Here is a 15008-nt window from a genome sequence, read left to right as displayed (position 1 = left end):
GGCTTGTCTGCTGCGTCATATCCTGTATCGCATTCTGAGGTTGCAATTGCAGCTGAAAACACAGGTTTTCCACCTATAAAAACGGAAAACCTGTGTGTTTATTCTTTCTTGTTGGGTCGACATAGGTACATGTTATGTATAGCCTACACAGTGCAAAAGGACTAGTGGTTCTTACCATTATTTTTCTGATATCCTTTACTTTCAGTTTAAATGGAATGCTTTATTCCCACAAGTATTCAAATTTTAAAACTAGGAATTTAGATGCAAATAAGTGTACGACCCACAACGAATAAGTTACAGACATTTCATTTCCTTCTACTTTTTTATATTTCGATGCCGACTAATTACCTATAACCTATTTTGCCTTTGGATTTTTTTGCCGTTTTATGCGACTTTTGTGATGCAGATACTGATTTTTTTGCGTGATTATTTGTCAAGAATAAATAGGCCTAAGTTGGCCAACAAGTAAAATTGCATGAATCTGGCCATGCAGCGGAAGTACAATTTTTCGTTTTTAACGTTTATTTTATCACACGGAATGTTTTAAGTTTTCTATGTTGCCACGACAGGTCACGACGAATTTTCTCATAAAAAAGAACATAATTCTTTCTTTAAACTCAAAATAGACCAATTTTTGAAACTTTTCACCACCCTATCTGCTATGTAAAGTGGTACCTTTCGATATGACTGACACGGTCTGCAATTTGCCTTTTTGTGTCCTAATAATATGTCGGGGTTGTCTCTGGTGCCACCTACACATCCTACGTCATTTTGGGGGGAATTCCCATACTTTTTTTGATTGTTTCAAAAGTTTAGTTTTCGCTTTTTGTTGCTTGTTTTTATATTTCTTTTTATTTAAAATGAGCAGTAGCTCGGTTGGGAGCAGTGACTCAGCTGTTTATTCTCAAACCGTTGATGAAACATGTGGTCTTCAATTGAACTGTGGGAAACATAGACGAAGGTTAAAAAGTTGTGTAATTCCCATATGTTATTGTAATACTTAATGCATGAATTACGTTTACTTTTAGGTGCACCATTCCTATTCTGCAGTGTTTTGCCACACCAAAACTTGCTCTCGCTTTCCTATGCTGCGCAAGTATTGCACAGGGATTTGTCATCAGCGGCCTTCTTAGTGTTGTCATCACTACCTTGGAGAAACGGTAGGTGCCTTCCAATTTGGAAAAACATCAGCAACACTAACTGAAAAATTTAAAAAATGTAAATTGCCATATTATATAGACTCAAAAAAATTTGGTTAGTCCACAAATTATTGGTGCCATTACCATTTGGTGCAAAAGTTCTCTTCTGAAAACCTTTTAATCCTGATGGTTGGCTGTTCGCTACATTATTTAACTTATTAATTGTTTAGTATCATAAGTAACTATATTTTCTCTGAAGCTGCAATTCAATTTCTTCAATTCGCCCTGTCAATCTCTGGTCTATGCCTATAATGCTTGCTGGTGCACTTCAGTCTCTTACAAAAGCAGTGTATTAGCAAGCATTGTATTGTTAATGCAAGTGATTGTTAACATCTGTTCATCGCATCTTGTTACACGTTAAGTTACTTTAACTGTTAAGAATTATCTTTAGCTTGAATGTTTACAATAAAAAAAGATGGGTTGATGCGTATATATAGTGCGGCATTGATCACAAGTCATCCAATAATTTCTCAATAAAAATGCTTTGTTTTTCACTAACTACAATCTATTATGTTTTTTTTTAGACACTAATATCTTTATGTACAACACAGATTTCACCTACACAGCACTGAAACTGGATTCATTGCAAGCAGCTATGACATATCATCCTGTCTCTTTGTTCTACTAATTACCTATATTGGCGGCAAAGGCCACAAACCTACCTGGATTGGATGGGGTATTTTTGTTATTGGTCTTGGCAACCTTTTCTTTTCATTACCTCATTTTCTTGCTCCTACCTACACTATTGGTGAAGAACAACACAATTTGTGTAATGCCACAACTGTGCATGCCAAATGTGCTCCATCACATTTAAGAAGTTACATGTAAGTGTGTAGTTGATACTGGCATAGAGGTGTATAAATATTGCGTAAAAATATTAGCCATGGTGTTATATCTTTTCCAGGTCATTTTTTGTAATTGCCCAGCTCCTGAACGGTGTGGGTGGAACCACATTATTTACCCTGGGTGTAACTTACTTGGATGAAAATGTTGAGCAGGTTCAGTCATCACTTTATCATGGTTGGTATCAATGCCACATATATTATTGGCAGTCCTATCTGATGTATGCTTACCAGTAATTGTGTTTAGGTGTCTTTTATGCAAGCAGCGTTGTTGGTCCGGCATTTGGCTTTCTGCTTGGGGGAAGGCTTCTGACTATCTATACAGATATAGGCAAAAGGTGAGTATTTTACAGTGTTTGAAAGCTTCACGAAAAAGGATGACTAAAACCTTACAGATAATATAGCAATGTTAAAACAAAACAAGGCAAAGTTTATATCTAACAGTTCCCACTGATAGTCTGGCAATGGGAACCTAAACATTACTTTCATTTTCCGCAGGGAATTTTGCTGTCATGCACTTTTAAAAAATAGAACAAACACAATCTCTGGTCACATTCAAAATTTTTATTTTAGTGTTGATATTAAAGACACAAGTCCTCTCTGGATCGGAGCCTGGTGGCTTGGTTTCCTTGTCGGTGGAGTGGTAATCATAATTCTTGCCATTCCTATTCTACTATTTCCCTTACATCTACCACACACAGCCCACTTGCGATCAAATCGTGAACAAGAAGTGCATCAGGACCGAGTTGCAGAAAAATTGAAATACGCTAATTCTGACATCAAGTATGTTTGGTTATGTTCTGGGTAAAGTTGCATGATGTATATACAGTGTTAATTTTGAAACTTTGTTTGTCGATGTGTTTAGTTAGTAAAAGCTTTGTCTTTGGACACCAACATAGGCACAATGCCAGCATGTGGGCATTCATATAAAACATATATGTTCAGTTTGAACCTAGTAATTTAGGAAAGGCTAAAATGTGTCCGTGTTTAGATACTTATTTTTTTTTTTTTTAGGTTTTCAGACCTTGGATTGAGTTTTATTGCATTAATCAGGAACCCAACATTTTTACTCATAACAATAGCCGGATCCTTGGACTCCGCCTTAGTTGTTGGTATCACAACATTTGGCCCAAAGTACCTTGAATCCATGTTTAGTCTCACTCCAAGTCAAGCTGCCTTTTATTTTGGTAAGTTTGTGTTTTCCAAATCACATGTGTAATCTTTTTCTGGTATAAAGACTTTACACATACTTATGTACAAAGGTGGGAATTACAACATGATTAAAATTATGAAAATATTTTTTTGAAGTTGTGTTTTTGTTTTACATTTCAGGCAAAATTCAAGTGTTTAATTGTGCATATTATGCAGAGGGTGAAACTGATAGAGACAATTGTATTTACTTTGACATACTTAATATTTTATTTAAATTTTTTAATGCATCAATCTTATATAAAAAAAATGCCCATTCGTGCAGTGATTTGGAAATCTTGCCAAATGTGTTGTCAGATATTGTTGATGAAAAGTATTTGCTGTTTAGTACTAACCTTTTAGACCTAAATTTATTTAATTCCCTACATTACTAAAAGGTTAACTGATCACTGTGTGTTTCAGGTATTCTCGCAATATTGGCTGGAGCGAGCGGTCAGCTGTTGGGTGGCGTTGTCGTGACCAAGTTTAAACTAACAGTAACCGGAATCCTGAAGTTTTGCGCCGTGTGTGCCGCAGTCGCCTTTTCCACTTCCTTCGTTTTCTTTCGTTCATGTCCAGGCATAGGTATATTGTTTATTTGAGTATGGCATGGTGTAGATGGTTTTAGCTGTTGACGTGTCTAATTCATTGCGTTTGGGCGTCGCGTTCTCTTTGTTGGGTTGATATTTATGTCCTTTACAAAGATACGTGCAATGGTTTACTATGACGTACGCTCTGTGTATGGGAGCCCAGTTGTTTCAAAATCTTTTCGTAATATTTTTTTTGTGAGTTTTGAAGAAAAGTTTCACAAAAATGTCTGAAAATTTTTTTCAACTACATGCGTCACACAGATAAGTTTGAAATTATCCACGACAATATAAAAAATAGAATAAAGCCGCATGAGCCGTGTAGTGTACCTCGTGATATAATTCCTCATAGCTGAACTTATCCATAAGACTTCCTCTTTACTCCACAGCTTTTGCCGGCGCCACCGTCCAATACAACGAACCTGGTGGGAACGGACACCTGTCTGCATACGAACACACTTCTCAATGCAACGCCCCTTGCTCGTGTAACCCAGATGCATTTGATCCTGTTTGTGGGGCCGACAGCGTCACGTACTACTCACCCTGCTTTGCGGGTTGCGGTGGTGTTCTGAAAGATGGGGTAAGGCGCTCTCTCGTGGAATAGCTCCGTTGGTAACGTTTGAAAAAAAAATTATAGTTTTGCGGAAAATTTTATGCTATTTTCCCATTTGCGGTTATGTTCAATGTTTTTGTTTGGGATTGCCAGGTTTGTTTTATTTTTTTACCCTCACAACCTTGGTTGTATGTTTTAAGATTCATTCTCATTCACACTATGTTATAGCATTTTTTGTGAAAACGGAATTGCATCGCCTAAGCTAAAAGCAGAGCGTGGTTTATACAACAAAGTTTTCGCGCTTCAACCACTTTTCCATGCAGACTTACTCAAACTGCAGCTGCGTCGTCACTAATTCCAGCCATCTCGCAACTCCGGGCAAATGCACCATCCCGAGATGCGAAAACTTCAATCTCTTCATGATCATTTTTTTCTTCTCCATATTGGCAACGTTTTTATCCGGCACTCCGGCCATTCAGGCTATTTTGAGAGTCGTCCCTTTTACACAACGCTCCTTTGCTATCGGTGTGAAGGTGAGTTGCAGCGGGTTAGGCTGTATTTGTTGATTATAAGACCGTAATTTTGGGCCGTTTTGTAATTGCTACATTCTTGCAACGAATTTTTAAAATACGTTTTGCTTGCCACACTGCAGGGTTATGTGGCACAGCAAAACCGCAAGAAAGTCATACATACACGAAATGGGTATTTACATTACGTTAAGCTTGGTTTCAACAAAAGCAAAATGCTTTAAGGCTGTAGTACGAAAAATGTAAATTTTATAACGCAATGTTAACTTATCAAAATTAAGTGGTTTCAACATGATGTACTTTTGCGACATTGAGGTGATGATTTCCTAAAAACTGGCAATTTAAACCCGCAAGAAAAATCAAACTAACAACTTTATTCGTTGAATTTTGCAAAAAAAATACATTTTTTCGTTCGCAGTTCGTCATACTCCGATTACTGGGCAGCATTCCCGGCCCTCTCGTGTTTGGTCGGGTTCTGGATCTCGCCTGCGTTGTTTGGACAACTGAGTGTGGAAAGCAGGGATCGTGCGAGCTTTACGACAACGACAAGCTGGCCTCGCAGATGGCCGGGCTTCTGGCAGTCATCAAGGTAAGCAAAGATATCCTTATGATTTCTATCGTGCTGGAACAATTTTGGGGGTTTGTCGCTTCTGAGGCTGGAAACTCTCATTTTCGGAGTTAATTTAGCGCTCAAAGCAGTCAATTTTGATTCTCACTTTAATTTTTTTCATTTTCTAGTACAGCGTTAGGAAAAAACATTATTAGTACGACGTTTCCGTCTGAGAAATTTGATAACCAGGGCCCTGCATGAGATTGTGGGAGGTTCGAGTCTTTGTAGAAAATCTCTAAAGTTTCGAAGCAAACAGTTGCCCCCCTTTTAATAGTCATGAACTTTTTGCCCCAGACTCGTGTGGCCCTGGTGCGCTGCACAGGTGGCATCTCCCTCTCTACGTGTGCTAACTACTACAAGAAAATGCCCAGAGCGGTTTGCCAGAGAGAGAAACTTACGTACATTGTGATACGTATTTGTAAACTTTCTAAAACTTGTTTTTTTTCATGTAGTGTATCGTCACCGTCGCCTACATCCTGGCCTGGTTTGTTTATAAACCACCAACACCCACAAGCACTATGGAACGATTGAACGAACAGTCGGACGAGGCGGCAACCCGCAATGCGATTCTACTACCTGCCGCTAGAGGCGCTGGTGCTACGATGGGTGACGTCATCAGGTCACGCGCAACCGCCAACGATAAGATTTCGTATCGCGCGCTGCAGGAGGAAGCCGATTTTTAGTTGATCGTTAGGTCGAATGTGGGCGGTCGTATCCTTCCCCTACTTGTGCTGTTGTTGTTTTTGTCGCAAGTAGTGTGGAGTGCCTTATGTATAATATTCACATTTTGGGTGTCAATTTCGCACTTTTTGTACTTGAAGCCGGCTTGTACGAACAAAGTACGGCCTTTTACACGGTACTATCTATCTATTCAACGACTGGTTACGCAGGTGTTTGTTGACATTTTACCGACTGTGCATTTTTTTGACTCGCACTTGATTTGCATTTATTCCAGCTTGCCTACATGGAGAAAACCTAATGTGTTGTAAAGACAACAGCTGCTATAGGTTTACACGTTACCTATGCAAAATCGAGTGCCTTGCTTTTAATCAAATGATCATTGTTTCTTGTATCATTTGTAGTCTTATAGACCAGGACTTCTCAAACTTTTTGCTTTTTAATCCCATTTTGAAAGAGGTGTTTTTATGTTAACCAATTCAACAATATTTTTTTTCTGCCTAACTCCATGATCGCATAGTTTGAGAAATCCTGGTAGACGACGTCCTGCGTGCACTAAGAGCTTTTTATATGATGCAGCACATTACTAAATCGCCTTCATGTATAGACCTATACCAGTGGTACTGAATCGGGGCGTCTTTTTACGTGGTATACATCCTGTCACAGCATATTGTCTATTTTCCGTCTTTTGCTGATTTAAGCACTTACTCCGCTCAATCGGTGTACAATCATTTACGTGTGTATTTCTTATAACAGGTGTTGTCAGGGTACGCATGCTCTCTCGCGTATGTGAAGGACTTTGTGACCAATTTACTTGTTATAGATGAATGATTTTTGTAATTAATTTTTAGTTTGATGTCAAAACTTAAAACATTGATTTATGTATGTGGAAATAGAATGAAATCCCTTGTTATTTTTTTGTGCAATTTGAACCAAATAGAATCGGATTTGCGAGTCAGCCAAATAAACAAAACAATATTTTGTAAGACTTCCTCATTAACCGTATGAGAATCTGGCCTCGGTTGGGGGTTCCTGTACGAATGCGAGAAAAATATACGCGTGACTACGAGAGAGAGCAAATATTGTCGCTCCCACAGTGTTGAAGGTGGCGTGCTGTTGGAAGGTATTGATGTCTTCACAACAAGCTTTAATGTGATAAAGTACAGAAATTAATTATTTTTAATGTGGGGAGTTGTTGATAGATTAGTTGTGTTCTGTGGTAGGGGACGGCATGTCGTTGAGTTGACAACAAAGTGATTCGACAATTTCTCGAATAAATCCTTAATTGATGTGACTGCATTTACGTCAGTATTGCCGTTTTTGCTTTATATCTTGCATCAGTATTTTTCTGGTTGTGTTAAATGTAGTCTATATAAAATACAAAACTCAAACCGTACATTGATGGATACCACAGCGATAATGTTTGAGAGTCACGGTCCAGTAGGTTTTAGTGTGCGAATACATTCTTGAGCATCAGCGATTTTTTTCCTCAACCACACAGCGTGCAAAGCCAACACAGCGAACAGTAATTCAACAACCTGAGCGTCAGCAAATGCTTCAAATTAAAGGCAGAAAGCTTAGTTGTCATTTTCTTCTGAGGTTTGAGACATAAAAGCCGTGGCTGCCAGCTGGTTGTAGGATGAATTATGAAGAATTAAATTACTTTTTGCATTTACGCATAACGAACTGTGTTTTCTGCACAGCTCGTTTGTGTTCGTTTCACTTGTTTCTGTACTGCCACGTCCGTAACACCTCAATGGCTTATTTAGCGCATTGCGGTTGCATATGTTTAAAATGGGCTTGTATTGTGTTGCATTGTATTGTGATAGGCGTCGAGCTGTTAGCTTTTGTTGTTGCTCAATGTTGTGCAAGGTTTGGGCAGGCAAGGTTTGAAAGGAGTGTTAGGTTATTCAGCTTTAGTGGCAGCCATTGTGATAGGGTCGCATGACTTTGTCCGAATAAGGGAGACAGCCTGGAGGCAAAGGTCTGTGCTAAACTTTGATGTTTTCTTTGGGTGGAAGATACTTAGGAAAGCCAAAGCTAATATGCTATTAATCATATTACGTACATATACAACAACACAAAGCAACACGCCAGAGTCGTGACGACTCTTGTAGCTCATTCATATTAATAGTTCTGATAGTGAACGTAGTTAGTGTTCGAAACGTCTGCCTTACGTAATATGATTAATAGCATATTAGCTTTGGCTTTCGTATTCAAATTGATGTTTTGTTTTTATTGATTACAATGTATAGAAGGGATAGTATCACATGCAGAGTTTTTTTTAGCTGCATACCCTATAACCTTGCATTCAGCAACAAAAATACAAATAAAAGTTAATGACTATCAAGGTTTGTGCAGCACATTGGCTCAGATCCTTCGATTGGAGGAAAATGTCGTTTAAGTAAATTCTATAAATCGTGTTATTTCTTACATTCATTGTTGCAAAAATATAACATTTTCACCCTTCTGTTGCTGAATAATGATATAGTTCGTTTTTGTGTGGCAGTGGTGACTTGTTGGACAATGCTGATAATTGTATTGTGTATACCCATTGTCTTGTTCGTATATTTGGTATATACATGGTACCGAACACCTCCGCACTTTCCCCCCGGACCAAGGGGTCTTCCCATGTTGGGTGTTTTACCTTTTCTGAGCAAGTTCCCAGAACGCGATTTTGGCGCCTGGGGCAAGAAGTATGGGCCTCTTATTTCTGTACCAATGGGATTGAAAAACTGGATCGTGCTCAACGATTACGATATTATCGTGGAGGTGGGTAAAGTTCACACGTTAGCAGCCCTGTTCTTTATTATTTTACCACAGGCAATGATCAAGCGGAGTGATTGTTTCAAAGAACGTCCGTATGTGCGCTACTTTGATAAACTATCGTCCAAAGGGATTGTGTTTGTAAATGGCCCCATATGGCTTTCCCATCGCAAGTTTGGAATATCAGCACTCAGGAAGTAAGGAATGTACAAATTAAAATCCCATCTTTGCTCGTGAAATATATAATCGTTTTCATTAACACGGACCGAAATTCTACTTTCTGGAAGAAATAAATGTGTTAAGGTTTGGAGGAAGCAAAGGAGTCATGGAAAAGAAAGTTTTGGAGGAGGGTCGTAATTTAATTGAGCAACTAAAGCTGTATGAGGGAAAGTCGTTTCAAATCCAGGTATAATGTGGATGCCGACAGGACCAGATTTGCAATATTGCGGACGTTGACATATTATTTGCTACACCATTGTCATAAATGTGTGTCAATATACTACATGCAGTAAGTTTCTAACATATGCTTTAATCTGGGTTGTGGATTATTAAAGAGTGTCTGTATAGTTCCATTGATACTAAGGGCTAATTTATTGGGGCCTGGGTGATTTGAATGATGGACTCTTGGTCTTATTTATAAGCTGTACTTTTTTACTGAAGTATATGTTTGTAGGAAGTTGTGACCATGACAGTTGCGAATGTCATTTGTAGCATAGCATTTGGCGAGAGATTCGATTACGACGACGAAAAGTTCAAGAACCTGGTATCTTGGATTCTTCAAATGTAAGACTGTGAAAAGTGAAACTGCTGATAAATCGAGTAAACAACCCGTTTTATACCTTTCTACATGTATAAGATTAAAGTTCCAGGGACACTGGATGACGAATGTTGTTTTGGTTTTTCCTTTCCTTTGCGACGTTCCTCCCTTTTCGTGGCACATTCAGCGATCCGAAGAAGTGGTGCAACGTGTTAGGGGTACGTTTAGCAGTATTATTCCGTTTTGAGCGAAACAGCATCGATATTACATGGCGCAGACACAATCCACGATCTTTTGGAAGAACACAAGTCCGCTTATGACCCGAACGACGTCTGTGACATCATGAGTGCGTATTTGCAAACGTTTCAGTACCAAGAAAATAACTTTGCTATTAAGGTACGGAATTTTTTATTGTCGGAATATCCTTTTATCTTTATGGCGAAGACTTAGTAACACATTTTTTGAATAAATTGTGTAAATAATCCTAAGTCGTTCGTTTGACATTTTTCCTGAATATAATATTTCGCCTGTGCTTGCAGGCATCATCAGCACGACTAAAACACAAACACCGCAGTTTAAAAACCGATATAACATAAGAATATATTTGGCATTAGTAGACATCGGTTATCAACATGACATTTTACGTGTTGCTTGCATTCAGAATTGCCAAGATTTCTTTGTGGATCTGTTTGTGGCTGGATGGGAAACCACTTCCGCCACGTTGTGTTGGGGATTTCTTTGTCTGATGCATCATCCGGATGTGCAAGAACGAATGCACAAGGAAATAGAACAGATTATTGGTAAGCGTGAACTTAGAAAGTTAGTGTCAGTCATTTCTTTTGCTTACTTTGCGCTCTTTCGTTGTCTGATAGGAAAGGGCGGCTCACCCAATCTTTCCCATCGCGAACAGATGCCGTACACGTGCGCTGTGCTGCACGAAATAATGCGATTCAAAACATTGGTACCACTTTCTCTACCACGTTGCACTGCGAAGGACGTTACTATCCGTGGCTACCGAATTAAAAAAGGAACACAGGTTAGATCCATTTCCATTTTCCATCCTTTAAACCGGTCACAATACCATTTTGTGAAGGTCATGACCAACCAGTGGAACGTTCACAACAACGACACCTACTGGAAAGACCCTCACGAATTTGACCCGCAGCGCCACCTAGACGAGGATGGAAATTTTACGAATTCACGTCACGTGCTGCCGTTTGGTGCCGGTGCCAGAGTTTGTCTTGGCGAACAAATGGCCAGAACTGAATTGTGGATCTTTCTTGTGTCTGTGATTCAAAAATTTCGTGTATCTTTCGTGCCAGACAGACCTAAGAAACCTGGCTTCGATCAAGCCACGGAAGGGCTGGCATGTTTACCAAAACCCTATGAAGTATTTATAAAATCTCGCTGACATACCTGACCAAAGACAAAATAATGAAAATAAGTCATCCCTTGCTCATACAATCTTTTTTTTAACTGAATTTCCCCCCAAGCAACTCATCCACGATACCACCAGGAATCAGCAAATTGAAAATTCTACCCGTAAGGACAAATTCATTTACGACACTGCCCAACGGGAGTTAAACACGCAGACATATAACATACCGCTTGTTGCAGATGGTCACATTTAAGTCCTTGCTTGGCGAAATTTTGCACGACTTCAAACAAGCCGTCAGTAGTGACTTAAAAATAGTTTCTATAGACATTTGCCATGATTTCTTTGCCAATTATTATTGCACAGCATTTTAACTAATGCTCATGATTTCTGCTAATTCATACGTGAACATTATATTCCCATGAATAACGAGGTGCAACGGACTGTAGGCAAATTTTAGTACAACGCAGTAAAACAATGAAGTGCGAACAAGAAAACTTTTTTTTGTTCCAAAACATGTGTTTTTTTGGGTAAGCGAGAAATGTTTCTGCCCCAGAAACCATAAAGAACAATGGATAAAATCTGCGCCTTTGGTTGGTCTGTAGATGTAACAAAAATCTGTTGAAACTGTGACTCTACCAAAGTTGCACTCGGTCGTCTTTTTATTTGAAATTTTGTGGAGGTAGTAGCGGTATCACGAATTTATTACATGTATAAGTTTTGTGTACTATCACGTTCGCTGATAGGAAAACCAACAGCGTATACACATATTGTAATATATTGGCCACACATAAGCACACACTTTCAATACAGCTTCAACGTGACGTTATGATCATGTCATAGACCTCTGGAACATGGACAAGCGCGTTAGAGCCACGATCGAGCGATGGCTTCTGTCCGTACGGATCAACAGTCACTTGAAACTTTTGAATCATGGACACAAGAAATATCCACACTTCAGTTCTGGCCAATTGCTCTCCAAGACAAACTCTCGCTCCGGCACCAAACGGCATCACGTGACGTGAATTTATAAAATTTCCATCTCCGTCTAGGTGGCGCTGTGGATCAAATTTATGTGGCTCGTTCCAATAGGTGTCGTCGTTGTGTACGTTCCACAGGTTGGGCATGACCTCCACAAACAAACGTTAAGTATGGTGTTTATTGGAAAAATTAAATTAACTTACATTTGTGCCTTTGGGAATCCTATACCCACGGATATCAACGTCCTTTACAGTGAGACGTGGCAGTGAAAGTGGAGTCAGAGTTTTAAATCTCAGTATTTCATAAACCACGGCACACGAGTAAGGCATCTTCTCTCTGTGGGACAGACTAGGAGTTCCTTCTTTGCCTGTTTGACGTAATTAATGTGAGCAAACATTCTAACGTTTTGCTATACAAGAGAAGCAAATACAAAGATAGACCGATATCAACAGGAAGTTTGTTATGTATTGTGAAAAGGTGATGTTTGGTAGTGCACAGAGGAAGTCCTTTAAGTTCCATGCTTTTGTCGCTAGTTATTTTATTTTAAACTCATACGTGAGATAAAATAAATTTACAATTTAAGTCCATACCTATGATGCGGTCAATCTCCGCATGCATTTTCTCCTGTACATCCTGGTGGAGTATTAAACACAACAAACCCCAACGCAAGGTGGTAGCAGAGGTCTCGGTTCCCGCAACAAACAAGTCGACAAAAAAGTCATGGCATTTCTGGGACATTTTCAAGGTACAATTTAACTATTTAACCTTAGCTTGCATGTGTTTACCTTGTAAGCAAAATCATTTTTGCGATGCAGAAAGGTTTCCAAGTACGCGTCCATGACGTCACGGATATCGTTTGGATCGTACGTGGATTTGTGTTCCTCCAGAAGTTCGTCAATGAATGCTTTTGTTGGGAATAAATTACGTGAAGAAAACATTTATATCCTCATGTATACATGTTCACCCTACCTCGTATGTTTGCCATTGTTTTCATACTTAGTTGCACATGCCAGGAAAACGGCGGTACGTCGCATAGAAAAGGCATGGCCATAATAACGTTTGTTTTCCAATGACTAGAAATCCCAAACCTAAGCAGAATAAATTACAATGTAAACTTGATGTTGATACAGTGATGAGTGTTTGGGTAAACCCACTGTTTAAGAACACATGACACAAGCTGTTGAAACTTGGGGTCGTCGTAATTGTATCTCTTCCCAAAAGCTATGTTGCAGATCACGTTTGATGTCGCGTTGGTCAAAATATCCTGAAAATAAGTAAACCGTATTTAAAAATTATACATGTCTATACTACTGTTGTTATTTTGTAGCGAACTTAAACACCGAACCTGAATTTGATAGGGTTTCCCTTCAAAACTCTTTAGTTTTTCCATTAGATACTGGGATTCTTCGACAACTTTTCTTTCCATGACCCCCTGGTTTCCACCAAAACTAATCAGAGCATGAAGGAATTACATTTGGATGCTTTGCTTTCACCTATATTATTGTTCCTCCTTACTTTCTAAGTGCGGACACGCCGAACTTGCGATGGGAAAGCCAGTTTTCACCGCCAGTAGCAAAGACTATTCCCTTAGATGTCAACATGCTGAGATATCGAACAAACGGACGTTCGTGGAAATCATCGCTGCGTTTCAATAACGTCTAAGATGAAATTTTTACTTCAAACATAATGTTCAGAAAGGTCGAATTACTATTGTCGTCTATACCTCAACAATGGTATCGTAATCGTTTAACACAACCCACTTCTGCCATCCCATTGGCACTGAAAGTAGAGGCCCATATGTTTTACTCCATGCAGCGAATTCTTGTTCTGGAAAATTGCTCAGAAAAGGCAAAATACCCAAGACGGGAATACCTCTAGGACCAGGAGGAAAATGTTGTGGTTTTCGGTACCAGAGATAAGCAACATATCCAAGCAAAAAAACAATGACCACAATTACGATATTCAGCATCGCACTGATGAATCAACCCCTTTGAAATGTAATTAATAAGTTGCAAAAACAAATGCAAACCTATATAGTTACATATATTTCTCGTGGACGTTTACCCTTAAGCAAGAGTCGTTGTGCTTACTAAACCTGTGCTTGGGTAACCAACCGCAACGTGACGGTAAGTTTTAGACGAACAATCAGTAGCCAGCTAGCTGCGTTTCACGTCCCGTGATAAATAACGCTTCAAAGTTAATACAAGCCATACAGAAGCCACGCCTGCAGTCCAAATCTATCAATTAAAAGTAGCAAGCTCAAAACTAACTAAAACGTGTACTTCAGTAAATAGCTATAAAAATTACAATATTTTTCTGCTAATTCTCGACACAAATCAACTTTAAATTTAATATTTAATGACGGTTTTACAGTTTATCTCTCTTTGCTTTTGATGCAAGTTCACTACTTGCAACGAAAAATCCCATGTACCTTGAAACATTTGCCGCATTGGATTGCTTTTTTCGAACAAAAAACAGCAGTTTGGCATACTTGTTTAACAGCAGATACCACACAAACACACACACACACACACACACACACACATGCACAGGTCACGCCTCCTACTCTTGCCTCGCGCAAGAAAAAGTCACGACGCGAAACAAGAACATGATGTCGAGTGTGACGGCGCGACCACTGCTTTATTGCTGACCACCCTCGGGCTACTGCCTTGATTCTGCATATCGTGCTCACAATTTCCCCTCGGCGGCCAGTGGCGAAGAAAAGTAATACTTGCGACACGTTTAGAGCGGTAATGATGTTTTGTTGCGCGTTTACATTTTGCTGTTTATTACTGCCTGCTATTTCCTGTTAGTGAAACGTACAGGCACGAAATTTTAAAGATATTATTCCGATTAAACGTGATAAAATATACACTCTTTTCCTTTTCTCTACCTGTTTATTGCAATCCAGAGACATCCGATACTGAAACAAAAAAAGCAAGTAT

At 39.2% G+C, this 15008-nt stretch overlaps 3 protein-coding genes across 3 annotated transcripts; 2 read left to right on the top strand and 1 right to left on the bottom strand.

Moving 5' to 3' along the window:
• Window positions 1–836: 836 nt before the first annotated feature.
• Window positions 837–7133, top strand: LOC145888947 (solute carrier organic anion transporter family member 4A1-like). Its single transcript, XM_082979816.1, has 12 exons — window positions 837–961; window positions 1029–1160; window positions 1751–2023; window positions 2104–2219; window positions 2289–2379; window positions 2615–2824; window positions 3056–3228; window positions 3653–3814; window positions 4206–4396; window positions 4693–4902; window positions 5315–5485; window positions 5959–7133. Exons 1-12 carry the CDS (start codon window positions 861–863, stop codon window positions 6187–6189), a joined length of 2061 nt encoding a protein of 686 aa, XP_082835942.1. The 5' UTR covers window positions 837–860; the 3' UTR covers window positions 6190–7133.
• A 1567-nt stretch (window positions 7134–8700) lies between these two features.
• Window positions 8701–11138, top strand: LOC145890679 (cytochrome P450 2H2-like). The gene is made up of 9 exons (XM_082981814.1): window positions 8701–8956; window positions 9008–9147; window positions 9254–9356; window positions 9624–9733; window positions 9807–9925; window positions 9985–10103; window positions 10369–10507; window positions 10580–10743; window positions 10801–11138. The coding sequence occupies exons 1-9, from the start codon at window positions 8711–8713 to the stop codon at window positions 11116–11118; spliced, it is 1458 nt and encodes a 485-aa protein (XP_082837940.1). The 5' UTR covers window positions 8701–8710; the 3' UTR covers window positions 11119–11138.
• Window positions 11139–11889: 751 nt separating this feature from the next.
• LOC145890680 (vitamin D 25-hydroxylase-like) lies at window positions 11890–14146 on the bottom strand. The gene is made up of 9 exons (XM_082981815.1): window positions 13787–14146; window positions 13579–13721; window positions 13409–13511; window positions 13218–13327; window positions 13033–13151; window positions 12849–12967; window positions 12654–12792; window positions 12267–12430; window positions 11890–12212 (listed from the first exon to the last, which is right to left on the bottom strand). Exons 1-9 carry the CDS (start codon window positions 14030–14032, stop codon window positions 11898–11900), a joined length of 1458 nt encoding a protein of 485 aa, XP_082837941.1. The 5' UTR covers window positions 14033–14146; the 3' UTR covers window positions 11890–11897.
• Between the last annotated feature and the right edge of the window lie 862 nt (window positions 14147–15008).

This window comes from Ascidia mentula, chromosome 2 (assembly GCF_947561715.1).
Source record: "Ascidia mentula chromosome 2, kaAscMent1.1, whole genome shotgun sequence".
In the NCBI taxonomy this organism is placed as follows: Eukaryota; Metazoa; Chordata; class Ascidiacea; order Phlebobranchia; family Ascidiidae; genus Ascidia; species Ascidia mentula.
This window is presented reverse-complemented; position numbering and strand designations above follow the sequence as displayed.

Excerpts from the sequence above, each read along its gene's own strand:
- LOC145888947 (XM_082979816.1), top strand. The coding sequence starts at position 861 with ATGAGCAGTAGCTCGGTTGGGAGCAGTGACTCAGCTGTTTATTCTCAA. Across the intron at positions 1,161-1,750 it reads ATCACTACCTTGGAGAAACG|ATTTCACCTACACAGCACTG; the intron begins GTAGGTGCCTTC and ends TGTACAACACAG. Across the intron at positions 4,397-4,692 it reads GTGGTGTTCTGAAAGATGGG|ACTTACTCAAACTGCAGCTG; the intron begins GTAAGGCGCTCT and ends TTTTCCATGCAG.
- LOC145890680 (XM_082981815.1), bottom strand. The coding sequence starts at position 14,032 with ATGCTGAATATCGTAATTGTGGTCATTGTTTTTTTGCTTGGATATGTT. Across the intron at positions 13,328-13,408 it reads GGAAACCCTATCAAATTCAG|GATATTTTGACCAACGCGAC; the intron begins GTTCGGTGTTTA and ends ACTTATTTTCAG. Across the intron at positions 12,793-12,848 it reads AAAATGATTTTGCTTACAAG|AAATGCCATGACTTTTTTGT; the intron begins GTAAACACATGC and ends AAAATGTCCCAG.
- LOC145890679 (XM_082981814.1), top strand. The coding sequence starts at position 8,711 with ATGCTGATAATTGTATTGTGTATACCCATTGTCTTGTTCGTATATTTG. Across the intron at positions 9,148-9,253 it reads GGAATATCAGCACTCAGGAA|GTTTGGAGGAAGCAAAGGAG; the intron begins GTAAGGAATGTA and ends AAATGTGTTAAG. Across the intron at positions 10,104-10,368 it reads AAAATAACTTTGCTATTAAG|AATTGCCAAGATTTCTTTGT; the intron begins GTACGGAATTTT and ends GCTTGCATTCAG.